The 15,496-nt window shown below is 42.2% G+C and overlaps 2 protein-coding genes across 3 annotated transcripts in view; one reads left to right on the top strand and one right to left on the bottom strand.

Moving 5' to 3' along the window:
- Window positions 1-9,578, top strand: part of LOC106814699 (prominin-1-like) — a 24,041-nt gene extending 14,463 nt beyond the window's left edge. The window contains exons 14-20 of the mRNA XM_014819046.1: window positions 3,418-3,533; window positions 3,761-3,845; window positions 4,075-4,221; window positions 4,893-5,138; window positions 8,011-8,129; window positions 8,410-8,442; window positions 9,119-9,578. Of these exons, the coding sequence (XP_014674532.1) occupies window positions 3,418-3,533; window positions 3,761-3,845; window positions 4,075-4,221; window positions 4,893-5,138; window positions 8,011-8,129; window positions 8,410-8,442; window positions 9,119-9,578 (1,206 nt within the window). The remainder of the gene's footprint in view (window positions 1-3,417; window positions 3,534-3,760; window positions 3,846-4,074; window positions 4,222-4,892; window positions 5,139-8,010; window positions 8,130-8,409; window positions 8,443-9,118) is intronic.
- A 1,121-nt stretch (window positions 9,579-10,699) lies between these two features.
- The window catches only part of LOC106814702 (protein FAM169B-like), a 6,543-nt gene continuing 1,746 nt past the window's right edge, over window positions 10,700-15,496 (bottom strand). The window contains exons 1-7 of one of the 2 annotated variants that reach the window (XM_014819050.1): window positions 14,600-14,634; window positions 13,754-13,925; window positions 13,310-13,406; window positions 13,036-13,121; window positions 12,647-12,821; window positions 12,176-12,355; window positions 10,700-11,937 (exon numbers count right to left, since the gene is read on the bottom strand). In XM_014819050.1, the coding sequence (XP_014674536.1) occupies window positions 11,798-11,937; window positions 12,176-12,355; window positions 12,647-12,821; window positions 13,036-13,121; window positions 13,310-13,406; window positions 13,754-13,925; window positions 14,600-14,619 (870 nt within the window). In that variant the 5' untranslated portion in view covers window positions 14,620-14,634 and the 3' untranslated portion in view covers window positions 10,700-11,797. Of the gene's footprint in view, window positions 11,938-12,175; window positions 12,356-12,646; window positions 12,822-13,035; window positions 13,122-13,309; window positions 13,407-13,753; window positions 13,926-14,599; window positions 14,635-15,496 lie in introns of those variants that run through there. The other variant, XM_014819049.1, reaches the window with a different exon arrangement.

Genomic DNA, 15,496 nt, shown 5'->3' with positions numbered 1-15,496 from the left:
CACCGGGTGGAGCAAGGTCAGCTCACTAGAAGGTCTGCAAGTATAGGTCTCTATCCTCAAGAACGGTCACCGTATCTACAAAGCCCCATGTGAAATTATCGAGAGCATCGAGGTTATATACAGCACAACCGATACAGCCAATAATTAAACCGCATGATTTACGAATCGAATTATGAAGACAGTTATGGTGTGCAAGCCATTATCGTCTGAGTCGGCCAATCTTATTATATTGTCCGTTTTGTTTTAACTCTGTAGAGACGTGTAGGGACAACAGGGCAAATATGGGATGTCATAAAGGTTAGACAACGTCTTATCGACCAATTGAATCGATTATACCAACATCCGTCAGAGGTATAGTACATTGATAAAAACCATATATGGATTCGTCTACAATTTATAACTAACTTCTATCACTACTTGATTCTCATTTTCTCGTGATTATACCTGCTTTTCCTGATCAACTATCATCAATCGTCGATCCCTCGTACCGTTGTTATCGTCATCTTAATTGTTCGTCGCCGTTGTGCGATTTTCTTTATACGTATCGATACTGTTGCAATCCATGATCTAACTAACAAATCAATATTTTTGCCCGCAGATGTGTAAGATATTGAACTGGAACAGTCCGAAGGCAGTACAACTGATGAGATCGACCCTGACAAACCGTCAGTATTATTACACAACCGAGCAGCTGAAACGGCAGCTGGAGAAATTCAATTGAGGTGTTGAGCAAGCTTGATTAAACGAACTGTCTATCGAAAGTCCTGGTGATGTAGCCACTAGCGTTAGCTATCCCAAACAAAGGTGGTTAGCTATCCCAAGCAAGGTGTTGCTATGGAACAACTGTTAGCTAATGCGCCAACAAGTGTAAGCTATTGCAACAAGTGTAAGCGATTGCAACAAGTGTAAGCTATTGCAACACGTGTAAGCTATTGCAACAAGTGAACGCTATTGCAACAAGTGTAAGCATTAGCACAAGTGTAGAGTGTTTGGCAAACAAGTGTAACTATTGCATACAATCGTGGTAATGACTATTGCAACACGGGTGTAAGCTATTGCAACAAGTGTTAGCTATTGCAACATGGTAAGCTATTGCAACGAGTGTAAGTCGATTGGCAAGAAAAAACAGAACGCAAAGAGAAAAAAAAAGAGAAGACAAGTGAACGCTAATTGCAACAAGTGAAGCTATTGCAACAAGTGTAAGCTATTGCAACAAGTGTAAGCGATTGCAACAAGTGTAAGCGATTGCAACAAGTGTAAGCTATTGCAACAAGTGTTGCTATTGCAACAAGTGTAAGCGATTGCAACAAGTGTAAGCGATTGCAACAAGTGTTAGCTATTGCAAGCATCGAAAGCCAAGCAATGACGTCGACTTCCGGAACTCAATACGCACGATTCATTCCACCCTTCCCTGATTTTACAGTTGGAGCAAGATATCACATCGGGACTAAGTCTGTCCAGCTTTGCTGATGAAATCGACGATGCAGCGGCGTCGCAGTCCCCGGACGTGCAGGACAGTCTAGAATTCCTGGCTAGCATAACCCGTGATATGCAGACCACGTATATGGACGCGCTAGAGGCGGACACGGAGACGGCACTCTCGCAAATACCGACACTAGAAACACACACGCAGGACCTACCGGTGGGTGCTCGACCAAGGTCTGACTAGCAATACGACATACTTCGCCTCTTCTCACCCACACGAATTCCTGTATGCTTTTATTGTTATATAATCTGTTGGGTCACTAAGCGTTGATGTAACGCGCCGGGAGCGCTTAAATGGTTCTACGCTCCCACCACATTGCAAGGTCATATTCTATTATAAAGACATTATATATAGTTACAATTGGTTTTTATTTAGTCGGTGGGAAAACCTAGGGAAATTTAACGGGTTACGATCATCATGCGAGCACGAATTACTGTGATACTCGTCGAAAGTTGAATAGAATTTCACAGTCAAATACATACGGACAGAATCCACCCTGGATTGTCAAAAATAGCCTGCTACTCTATATGAATTGTTGCTCTGGTTGAGTGATCATTAACACTTGCGTGTATTTCCTTTATACATAGGCTGCAGTAGACGCAGTGACGGAAAGCATGGAGGATACTGAGGATATAATACAGACCAGTGGCACTGACATCGTCAGTAAGGTAAATCATTTGCTCACCGCGCCTATAAAGGGATTCAGATATTTTGTTCTCCGACTCCCGTAGGAGTCTACTTCTGTGCTACAACGCGAAGAAATCCTTCACCTGGCGAACCGAGCTGTAACGTAGATGTATTTCAGTAAAATTACCTTCCATTACAATTACTCGGGTTAAGAGCTCGGGATTCTTCAAAAAACGTTGTAAACTTTGAACGTTTAGTAATACCTAATTACTGTTTTCATACGCGCGCTCGGTTTTTTTGGGTCCGATTTGCCTACTGCGTGCGACAGCACGCCGATAACATGCGCCGGTAACAACTGAACTTATACCCCGTACAGACTACGAATTTTAGCGCGCGTCTAACGCGCGCTAGTTTAGTACCATATAAAATTCGTAGTCTGTACGGGGTATTAGTGTATATAGTTTTTATATTATGCGTTGTGTTCCAGGGCGTAGAAGACTATGGAACCAGGTTGATTTATTACGGCGACCAGTATGTTGTGCACTTAGAAGATGTTGTATGTATAATACTCGATATTCTTTTTCAATTGTTGTCGATATAACATCATCGAACAAATCAAGAACTTAACATAATGGTGTCTCTCTATATATAGCGTGTGTCTTTACTGAAGCGCGTGTAGAACTTTATTGCATGGATGCTTTCTGACAATCTTTTAGATAAGAAATAAAGTTGGCAAGTGTCGCCCCTTATGGAATGCATTTGAGTCAATCAATACAGTGGCCTGCAAAAGTTTCATCGATCCATTCGTAAGTAATTATATATAATGATATATATAACATATATAATTGACTTCTTTCATTTGTTTGATACTCATAATATTATCGTATATAAATATAATGAAATGATCTTAGAATGCTTGGAACTTAAACATTTGGTATATGTTTGTGTAAGTTTTGAAAAACGCATGCACCGCAGAAATGATCTATTTCCTCTTAAATCACATCATGTGTATGCACCTATTGTGGGCGTGTGTGCGTGCATGCGCGTGCGTGCGTGTGTGTGTGTGTGTGTGTGTGTGTGTGTGTGTGTGTGTTACCTACATCTATACATCTATGTTAACTACATCTACATACATCTATACATCTATGTTAACTACATCTACATACATCTATACATCTATGTTAACTATACACCTACCTACATCTGTGTTAAGATATACCCTCTACCTACATCCGCTACCCACCGCTACCCATATTAACTACATCTACCTTTCATCTATGTTAAGATAGAAGTAATTCGTATAGTTGGTAGATGTGCCGGGGACGCCCTTGATGACCGACTTGAAGGACGACGAGTACATGCTTAGCTACCTTGTGTACGACGACGGCAGCATCGTGCTGCGCATCACGGATGTCCTCAAGTAAGCATTCACCGAGAGAAGGTCAGCTTACTAGAAGGTCTCAGTAGGTCTCACTCAGAAGGTCACCGTATTCTAACTATGTCATCGAGATCGAGGTTACATTAGCGAACGATACAGCCAATAATTAAACCGATGATTACGAATCGAATTATGAAGACAGTTATGGTGTGCAGCCATTATCGTCTGAGTCGGCATCTTATTATTGTCGTGTTTTTTTCTCTCTGTAGAGAGTGTAGGGACAACAGGGCAATATGGGATGTCATAAAGTTAGACAACGTCTACGACCTGAATGATTTACCAGATCCGTCAGAGGTATAGTACATTCGATAAGACCATATGGATTCGCTACATTTATAACTAACTCTACACTACGTGATTCTCATTTCTCGTGATTATATCTTTTTCCTGATCAATATCTCAATTCGTCGATCTCGTAGTTGTTATCGTCATCTTATTTTCGTCGCCGTTGTCGATTTTCTTATACGTATCGATACTGTCTGCAATCATGATCTTACTAACAAATCAAATATTTTGCCCGCAGATGGTAGATATTGATGAACTAGTGAAGGCAGTTACTGATGAGATCGACCTGACAACCGTCAGTATTTTAACACCAGAGCTGAAAGAGCAGCTGGAGAAATTCAATGAGGTGTTGAGCAAGCTTGATACGACTGCCTACGAAATTCTGGTGAGTAGCCACTAGTTAGCTATCCCAACAAGTGTTAGCTATCGCAACAAGTGTTAGCTATGGCAACAACTGTTAGCTATCCCAACAAGTGTAAGCTATTGCAACAAGTGTAAGCTATTGCAACAAGTGTAAGCTATTGCAACAAGTGTAAGCGATTGCAACAAGTGTAAGCGACTTGCCTCCGGAACAAGATGTAAGCGATTGCAACAAGTGTAAGTGATTGCAACAAGTGTAAGCTATTGCAACACGTGTAAGCTATTGCAACACGTGTAAGCTATTGCAACCAAGTGATTTAACGCTATTTGCCAACTAGGGAGTATTGCCAACGAGATGTCAAAGCGAATTGGCAAACACGATGAAAACGCTATTGCAACAAGACGTGAACGCTATTGCACAAGTGTAAAGCATTGCCAACACAAGTGTAAGCGGATTGCAAACCAATGTGATAAGCCGCCAGTTGCACACAGTCCAAACCTGGCGACAGCCGCATCCTCGCCAAACAAGCTGCTTCAGCTCATTGAACAATGTGAACGCCCTCCTGCAACAAAGTTAAAGCGATCTGCAACAAGTGTTGCTATTGCAAGCATTGAAAGCCAAGCAAATGACGATCGGACTTCGAAACTGCAATGTACGCTCAACGATTCATTTCCACCCTTCCCTGATTTTAACAGTTGGAGCCAAGATATCACATCGGGACTAAGTCGCCAGCTTTGCTGATGGAAATCGACGACTGCAGCGGCCGTCCGCAGTCCCCGCGACGTGCAGCAGACAGTCTAAGAATTCCTGCGCTAGCACTAACCGTGATATGCGAGACCACGTCATATGCGACCGCGCTAGAGGCGGACACGGAGACGGCACTCATCACGCCACACATCCTCATCCCGACCCACTCACCCCACACACGCAGGACCCTACCGGTGCGCCCACGTGCTCCACCACGCCATCTGCCACTACGCAATACGACGACATACTTGCCGTCTTTCGTTCTGCCCTACACCACCACTCTCCCTGTATGCTTTTACTCTGTTTATATACATCCATCGCTTGGGTCACTAAGCCGTCTCGAGTTGCTATACGGCGCGGCCACAGCTTTACAATGCGTCCTTATACCGCTCCACCACATTAGCAAGGTCATATTCCTCATTAATAAGACCCGCCAGTCTCTACTCACACTCACTGTCTCTCTATATCTCTATACTCGAGGCTCACTAGAGACAACCTTAGGAAATCTTTAACGGGTTACGATCATGCAATTGCGAGCACGAATTACTCCGCCTCACTCTCAAAGAACTCTCAGAATATCCACAGTCAATACATACGACAGAATCCACCCTGGATTGTCAAAACAATAGGCCTGCTACTCTTATGAATTGTTGCTCGGTTGAGTGATCATTAACACTTACGTGATTTCCTTCTATACATAGGCCCGTGCCAGTAGACGCCACTAGTGGACGAAAGCATGCCGCGCGACGCACTGAGGCCGCCTCATACTCCCTTTCCTCGGCACTGCATCCCTCGTTTCTCCAGGCACTAGTAAAGGTAAATCATTTTGCTCACCGCGCTACACAACGCCGACTCTCACATATTTTGCTTCCTCGACTCTACCCCTCCGTAGTGAGAGTCACTGCCCTGCTACAACGCCGAAAAAATCCCCTTCTGACTGCCGAACCAGCTGCTCAGACGTAAGCCGTCTCAGTCGTACTCCAGCTAAAACTCTATCCCTAATACCTCTCAGATCCCCTCGCGAGCTACACCCTCCCTGCCTCTACTCTTTTCTCCAACTACAATACACCTCGAAATAGTTGACTTTATCTCCAAGAATAATCTCCACCTCACTCCACTACTGTCTGCCTAATTGGTTCTCAATCCGCGTACCCGCGCGCACTCTCTTCAACCTCCGACAGCTCCATAACCTCCCTCTCGTGTACTCACCTCCCTCAAGCCCCGCAGCTACCAACTCGCTCGGCCCCTCAACATGCGCCATACTTCTCTAACGGAGTAACAACTGAACTTACCTCCCGTTGTCAACTCACATCCTATTACTCACCGCCGGCGAGCGCGCGCACGCCTCTACAACCGTCTCTGCCCCCCCAGCTCTCCCCTCACCATAACATTTCATCCGCACGTCCTGGTACCCGGAGTCCTCGCCTCCCCTCTCACATCGCTTACTCATTCTGACTCCCCCCTCTTATTAGCTTATCCTCTTCTCTCTCACTGTCTCTCCTCTATCAATCTGACCGCGTAAGCACCACTACTGGCAACTACCCACGCCTCTCGCGACTTATTTACGCGCCCACCCACGTCATGTTCTCGTCTCCAGGAAGGATGCCTGTCGCCCCAACCCCCCCTCATGTACTATGTTATCTCACTACTTCGATCATTATTCACCCGCCATCTTTTCCACACTAGAACATGCTTTCCTCTCTCACCCTATAACATCATCGAACTAATAAATATAACCATAGATGGGTCTCTCTAACCTCATAGCGGCCCGCTCGATGTCCTCTATACTGAGCGCGGTCCTTATGCATGCGATGCTCGACCCGATCTGTTTTAAGATGAAGAAATAACAGTTGGCAAGTGTCGCCCCCTCGTAGCGGGATGCCATTGAGACAATCAATTACAGTGGCCTGGCAAAGATTTCATTCATCCCATTTCGTAAGGAACTAAGATTATATCATAATGATATTATAACATATATAATGTACTTCTTTCATCTGTTTGATACTCAATATATTATCGCTATATAAATTATAATGAATTGTCTGTAGAATGCTTGGAGATCTTAAACATTTGGTATATCGTTTTGTGTAAAGTTTGGAAAAAACTGCCCATGCCCACGCAGAAATGATCTATTTCCTCTTAAATCACATCATGCAGTGTATGCACCTATCTGTGGCGCCGCTCCTCCATCCAACCCAACCCTTCCCTTTCACTGTCCTCCACCCATCACCCACCCTCTCGCGCGCGAGCTTCGCGTGCCATTGGCGTGCGGTTGGTGTGACTCCCTCCCCCACCCATCCTGTGTGCCTGTGTGTCGACTGTGCGCTGCTGTCGTGTGCCCAACCTTCCCCGCCTTGCTGCTGTCGTCGTGTGCTCTGCTGTGTGTGTGGTATGATCGTACGCCGTCTGCGCGTGCAGTCGCCATTGTGATTTTCGCGTACCGCACTGGGGTCCGTAGTGCGGAGTTGCGTGCGCGTGACCGCGTTTGTACTCGTGTTGTCATGAGCATCGTGTTCGCGTGTGTGCGTGGTGCGTGGCGCTGCGTTTGTATCTCTCTGTATGAGTTGTGTGTTCGCTGTGTGCGTGTGTGCGTGTGTGTGCGTGTGCGTGCGCGTGCGTTTGTATGTGTTGTATAAGTGTGTGTTCGCGTGTGTGTGTGTGCGTGTGCGTGCGCGTGCGTTTGTATGTGTTGTATAAGTGTGTGTTCGCGTGTGCGCGTGTGCGCGTGCGTGCGCGTGCGTTTGTATGTGTTGTATGAGTGTGTGTTCGCGTGTGTGCGTGTGTACGTGTGCGTGCGCGTGCGTTTGTATGTGTTGTATGAGTGTGTGTTCGCGTGTGTGCGTGTGCGTGTGCGTGCGCGTGCGTTTGTATGTGTTGTATGAGTGTGTGGTCTACTCATGCACAAGTTCCTACTAAAATCGGTTCCGCCTCTGCAGCGCAATGCATGGCTTGTAAAAATTTGAGCTGTCGACTCATTAATCAAGCACACACCTCCAATACAATTCGAAAACATTTTAGAAGAGCGCGCATAGATCTCCGTGCAATGTTGAATATTTCTCCCTGCAGAACGCTAGCTGGTTTTGCCTCGGTTGGTGTGCTGTGATGCTCATCCCTACGGTGATCTTTGCGACGAAGCTGGCCAAGTATTACAAGCGCACGCCGGTGTTCGACGACCGGGAGAGCCTGTACGTAGACGATATAGAGATGTCACCCCTGCGAGATGCCTCCGCCCCACTATTGTGGAGCTAGCTTTCGGCATCTGACGGCGCGCGGCTTATTTATACATATAAAGATATGTTACACACACACACACACACACACGCACACACACACACACACTAACACTACGTACGGCGAGGGTTGTGTGTATTATGGTAAACACCGTTGAAGAAGAGATCCGCATATGATATATGACTTCGTCTATCGGGCAGACTAGGTCAGCTCCACCCTGTTTTCTTCTTGCAGACTTCCACAAGCCGGAGCTGGCCCACATAACAGGTGCGTGTAGCCAGCAGGAAAGGTGGCTGTGACCCATAATGTGACATGTCACTGTCACAAGAAGCAGGCGCCTCTCCACTGTCGCCTTAGCAGAGCTACGTGGCGAAGCGCTCTCCTTTTATGGGCGCGATTTAATCGTGTTATTAAAGGCCGTATACAATGTGTATATATGAATACATTGTATACGGCCTTAGGTGTTGTTGAACATAATTAACCACGTGACAGAAATCCGCAGCTGTGATCAACCGCACCTTTTCCATATAAAACGTAAAAGTTAACTTAAAACTGCGTAGGTATATCCAAAGATATATCACAACTAGTGACGATATATTTTGTGTACATCTAAAGGTGAATAACTTGTAAAGTAACAGCATATTATCTATTTTTCCACATCTATTGCGTAGTAATCGAGCACAATTCCTCACTGCTAAATGTGGTGGCGCACAGTATAGGTAATTCATTAGTGAACTCATTTGAAGTTATTCTGAACATGTTTATTGAACCTTTTATGGTAAACCCACAGATATCTAAAGCTATTAAGACGCAATAGTTGTCAACTGAATAACTCTACCGCTTAGCGCCGTGCATATGCTTCACTGTGTATACTCTTATTCTTACTGTCTCATTCTTACTGTCTCTGTAGATCTATATCGCCTTCTTTCTCTTTCTTTCACAGCTCTCCAGAGCAACGACCCTCGTCGTTCGTGAATCCCACTTACACGGGCCCGAAAGCGGTTCCCGCGCACCCGCTACACAAGGGCGTCCCTAACAACTACTCTCCACCCCCATACCAGGACACGCCCACGTCCAATCAACCGGGTCCTGTTTACTACGGTGGCCATCCCGCTTACACACCAAACCCCTACGAGGACGGCTTCTCGCTAGCAGTGCAGGCAGGCGGGGGTTACGTACCGACAGCACCGCCGCAGTCGATGGGAGGTGCTTACAGCGGTCACTACGCGCCTCAAGGGCATGCGACCCCATCAGCTTACGACGCCTTCGACTCCATCCCGGATGGGCTCCCCGGTGACACGTACGAGAGCAAGCCGCGCCGCTGGGAGCCGCCCTCATATGCCGTGCCGGTCATTCCGGGACTCCCACCCCCGAACACCAGGGGAATGCAAACTCTCTACTGAGTTTTGTAACGTAAGCGCGAATTTCCCACTACATCGCTTATTCCTTCTGAATCTTTCCTTTATCGGCGCTTTTAACTTCTTGTGTCTATAATTAGAGCGAGTTGCCTGCACGTAAGAAAGGTGCAACTCAGGCGAATAGTCGATTGAATCTGTAGCAAAGACGCTTGGTTTATGTGAAATCCCTGACAATTCTAGGGCTTCAACAACAGCCAATTCAGAATTCATATGGAGCTGGATGGAGGGAGACACCTATTTGTAGCATCCTAGCTGGGTAGCCTCTCGCACAACAGGTGAACAGTTAAACTGACTGTCAACTTTTTATGAGGAGTACATTTGTGATACAAAATTATTACTGTTATACTAAGTAAGCATGAACGGCGTCATTTACATCCTCAAACTCTCAATTTATAGAAATATAATTTAGCTTAGTTGAAAATCCTAACTCAGGTGGATTCAGAATGTGTGGACGCCAAGCTCTCGTTCTAGAAAATACATGATTGCAATCGCTTATTTGCATAAAACAGATATAGTAATGCAAAATAAGGATAATGCTAATATTTATTTACAAAGAGTGAAAAACTCCGTGACTGTATTTTTATTGGGTAAAACTTGCGAGCGCCTTTTAACATGTTAACACTGAGATACTAAAGTTTAAATGCAAAATACCAACATATAAATGGCCTAGTGAAATTTGCATGTTGCGTGAAACGTGCATGTTGTGGATAACATGAGAGAAGCAAGAAGAATAACCATGACTCTGACTGAAAGTATCGTGCACAGCAATGTTGTTTTGTGAAAAAATAACTTGCAAAATTATTTATGTACGACTCCACTTCAACATCTTGCAATATTGAAATGCACTTTCTCAATAGACGGAACAATCCCACTGCCTGCTATTCCAGGAAGATTCATGGTTCCTGGTTCATGCTCAGTGATATGATATGTATTGAGTAGCCTGTGATATTTCACATCTGCAGAGTATAACCACAGACTAACGAATATATTAATGTATTCGTTAGTCTGTGGTTTAACTATGGTTATTTATTTGTCACATTTATAACAATGTATGATTAAAAGCAAAACAGAAAAGTTTGTTAATTAATAGACAAGAAAACAGTTGATATCGTCACATCTATAATTTTCCACAAAATGTTATAGATTTATTTAAACTGTATTTTTAATATAATAAAGCCATATTAAACCAGGACACTTAACTTATGTATTATATTCTACATGTAATAAATTACTATACTCTCATAATAACAGAAATAAACATGCATTAATAACAACGCAATACAAATTAAAACCATAGGAAAATTATGGAAAATTATTTTCATATTTCTCTTTTTGACTTAAACTACATATTTCAAATCAAAGCCTGTCGTTATTGTAAGGAAAGTATCTCTCCTGGTCAGACACACTTTCTAATAGTTATTATTGCTGTTTTTCTAGCAAATTCAAATAAGAAATCCTCATAAAACATGGGGCGGAATGCATATAAAAACAAATCATTGTAGTCTAAACACTGCATGCATTTTGAACAGTTTTCATTCGGAAACTTTGGCTTTTAAAATATTGTATTTTGCCTGGAACCCAGTTAAAACCTAGCATTCTTTGTTCACTTCTTAAGAGAGTGAATAAAAAAAGCTATTTATTTGAGTTGAGAAATCATGCCATTACTCCCCTTGACATCTTTCACCACAAAGACAATTTTGTTATTTACAATAAAGTCATGGAATTGGTAGATCACAGATACAAATGTTGATCACTGACCTTCCACTGTTGGTCACTATGTTGAAATTTAGTATGTTTTCCATATTGAATACAAATACTGTAAGCTATTTATTTTGGAAATAATACAAAAAATAATAATTAAAGGTTAACCCTCTCGGGAGGTTAAAAACCTGATCACATATCAGTGTAATAAATGTTTCATGATCAATACAGAATAGTAATGAAAACAACAAGTCATTGCAGTACAATAGTATTATCACTAGTGGCATTTTCGATCCCAGGACCCGAGGGGGGAAAATCTCATGTCACTCTAATTACCCTTGAATGTCTGTCTAGTTGTTTCAAATTTTCTCACACAGTTCATTACCTACAATGGTGTTGTAAACCATGATGGTGTCATTACATCAGAAGTGTCATAATATAGACTATGAAGATAGACTAGATACAATCGATACTATGACACTCTTCATTAAACCACCTCACTTTTAATCCGTGCTGTCTACATTTGTTGCTAGATGGCGCACAAGTAGCCACACATTGCGTCGATATCCTTCGTCGCCTGTGTAGGTAGTGACCCAGATGCGATCTCGCATGTGGGGTCGTGAGTGCAGGTATCGAAGAAGAACTGTAAGAATAACATGAAGAATAATGAATGACAAATAACCTAATAATGTCGATACTGAAATTACCTAGCAGCTATTCAGTTAGAGAACATTAGAAGATACTATAATCCGACCAATTGTTTATTGTTCAAGTTTCGATGAAAAGCCTTCATAAATTAAAGACTTGCACATAGCAATGTATACAATTTGATACAATCAGCAATTAAAAATAAAGGTAGTATTTATTGCTTGTAAACGTACCTTGATACATTGCAGGAGACACTGGATGGCTAAACCCAAAGTTTTCAACTGGAAACATTGATACCATGTCCTTAAGCAGATTTTCTCCAAACCCAAGACCCCTGCCTTTCTTGCGCACAAATATGATGTCAACGACAGGCATTGTATACCTCTCGTGGAATGAAGATTCATACACCTTTCCTAATCAAGGGAATGGACATACAGTTAATATGTAACAACCAAAATCAATGAACTAAAAATTTAAAATGTCGCAAAATGTTTCCTCATAACCTAGTTCATAACCTGAGTGAATGCTTTTTGTAAACCTTCTGCAATTTTCATGTGTAATAATGATTGGAAAGTCAGCATTCCACAATCACAGTGACTGAGCCTACTTGTCTGATGATAACATATCCACATAAAAATACTTGCTGTGCAAGACAACACAACTTGAAAACTCTCAACTATGACTGAAAGCCTTCAGGAACTTACCTTTGGTTTTGACAGTGTAAAAGCCCACAGCTTCCCCCTCGTCCCACATAAGCTTTGCGAATTCCTCAGCTGGGGTTGGTAGGAACACAGCCACTGTGTCCTCATCTTGCTCTTGCTCCCTGAACACTATGCGATTCAGAGTATGCAGAATGACTCTTTCTGTGAATGTTTGTACCTGCAGTGCAGAATTGGTTCAGAGCATTGTAACTGACACTGGGGAATTGATGTGAGGTCTCAGAATACAGAGGTATGCCTGTGCAAATGGGCAGCAAGTCAATAATCAGGGCAAGTCCCAAAGTACTAAACACTGACTTGTTGTGGCAGTGAGCACCAATATAGGTTCAAACGGAACTAAAATTGTTACAATGTAATTAACAATATGAGATTACCTGTTGAAACCCATTCCTGTCCATTCGGTTTGAATGCAAGATTTCTCTAAGCGACCACCATTGTCCACACACATACACACACACTGCTGCAAGAATTTCAAATAGGGTAAATTAAAAATTAAAAAAAATGTGTATAAACAGATTACGCTAGGTCAATGCGCATACGTTGAATAATTAAACGTTGTCTGAAATATGCCAAAATTAATCATCAAAAATATCCACACATATAGCAGGAATAAGCGAATGACAAACAAGTAGTTGTGTGACAGCTTACTTTTATTACAAGGTTGACATTTCAGGTGAAGAATACTTCCTCCTCTGCCCTCACGAAACACAGACTGATGCTCTACAATGTTGCTCGTAGGAACCAACTATAAAAGACAAAAGAAAGCATCTACCTACACGCTATTCAACCAGTAATTACAATTAGCAAATGAATCTGGTGCTGCTACGAGTGCAAATCAAGTCTTTGATACAATTTAATGAAAGTGTCAATGACACTGTAGTTCACCACAAAAAAGGACACAAATGAGTGAGTAAGAAGAAGTCAGTTTTAATTGAGCAACCATTGACGTAAATTATAGAAACGATTGCCATCTGTATATCGCAATAATAATTTATAAACCAAAATGAATGACAATTTGTGACAAGCTTGACGATGTCAAGGTGAGCTAAAAATCAAGGAGTAACATAACATGTTCCAAGATAAACACTTTACCTGTTCATTACATGAAAAGCATAGTTGTTTGTCCTGATGTTCTTTCCCATTAGCCAGCAACTGTAGCATCGTGATTGCACTGTCAGTGCTTTGGGGCTCACTGACACAGGAATCCATCAAACACCTCTGTACCTCCATTCCTGTTGTCATTGTTCGGGAAACCCTCAGAAAGCTGTGTTCACAATTGAAAGAAACCCTATTCAATGGTTACAATTCAACCTACACCAACTTGTAACAGAAATACAGCATTTAAATAGTTTTCAAGGAGCAGTTTCTTAGTTTCTGTTCAAAACTGCGCTGTTTCACAGGAACCTGAAATAAGTAAAGCATTTTAATAATTGCTGATTCCCTTCTTTTGATTCATATGCTAAGGTGCTACTTGTTGAAGGGCAAAAGAATCATATTTAATTGCACTAATCTGTGCTGATATAACATACCAACAATGAAATTTTCTCAACACTGTAATGTATTAGTATATTTCTAACAGAAATTTGTATTTTTTGCATAAAAGGCTAGGACTACTAGCATCTCACTGGCCATGTCATAGAATGATCACATATGAAGTATTCATGTCTTTCTGTGCAGATACACAAGCAAGACATATGCAATAGATATGAAGACTCCTAGCTCTTGGAAGTTGTACATGCATGCATAGAAGCTTGCCCATGGCAACAGATGCCATATTAGGGGCATTTCAACAGCAACTAAGTAGAATTATTATGCAAGATAGAGTGCATGAAGCACAATTTGTTAGTAAATATGTGTTGTTTTACTTTTGGAATGGCCCAAGTGCTTATGACTGCCACTAAGAATAAGAGTAGAAATATATAGCTCTACCAAATGTACCTCTTTGCTCTGTCACCCATGCATGTGTGGCATGGTAATTAAGGCCTAAAAAAATTAATATAAGAGATACATGAATGTGGAGTATAGATATGGCCAAAGTAATGTAGTACTGATAATAAAAGTACAGTAATACACTGCATGATGACTACTCAGGCTACGTAAATTTGCCTCTATGTATTTTGTGACTTACGACCAACAGAGTCGCAACTCGCAATACAAAATAAAAATTCGCCCATATATATATTGGATAAATGTTATTAGCGTTCTCAGCCACCATCAATAAAAATAATGTAATACAAATGCTTGGATTGATCCAACTTCCAAAAAGTAAGCTGCAGGGCCTAATCCAAGCCATTTTTCATACAGAATACCGGCGCCCAAATTACGACCCCTAGCAAAGCGCCCAAATTACAAAATTCATAAAATGCCCGAATTAGCAGAGCTCTGGTGCACATCTCCATGTTTCTATAGTTGTGTAGGCACTGTTTTATAATAAAATGCTCATATAAGATCTATAAGCTATTATCTGAATAAAATGTGTTGACCAAACGCCCAATTTAATGCGATTGATAAATATATATATAAAAAATTTACGCTCGCTGTGCTCGCCATGGGTGCCTAGACTAAAGTAACTCGCAGCTAGGGTCTGCATACCTCCCAAATCCCATTGGTTGATACAAATCACGTGCCTGAAACTCCTGTTTTAATACAACTTTTATGGTACATTGTAACCCTAACCCTAATTAATATTTAATTAAAAAATTAACTAGATTTGTATCAACCAATGGCCATTTGGGAGGTATGCAGCAGGCCTCGAATTAAGTGACGAGAGGGGCAAGGCAATTTTCTGGGGGCATGTGAGAAATTGCCTTGAATTTTTTCCAAAATGGATGCGCA

This window comes from Priapulus caudatus, unplaced genomic scaffold (genome assembly GCF_000485595.1).
Source record: "Priapulus caudatus unplaced genomic scaffold, Priapulus_caudatus-5.0.1 Scaffold965, whole genome shotgun sequence".
NCBI lineage: Eukaryota > Metazoa > Priapulida > Priapulimorpha > Priapulimorphida > Priapulidae > Priapulus > Priapulus caudatus.
This window is presented reverse-complemented; position numbering and strand designations above follow the sequence as displayed.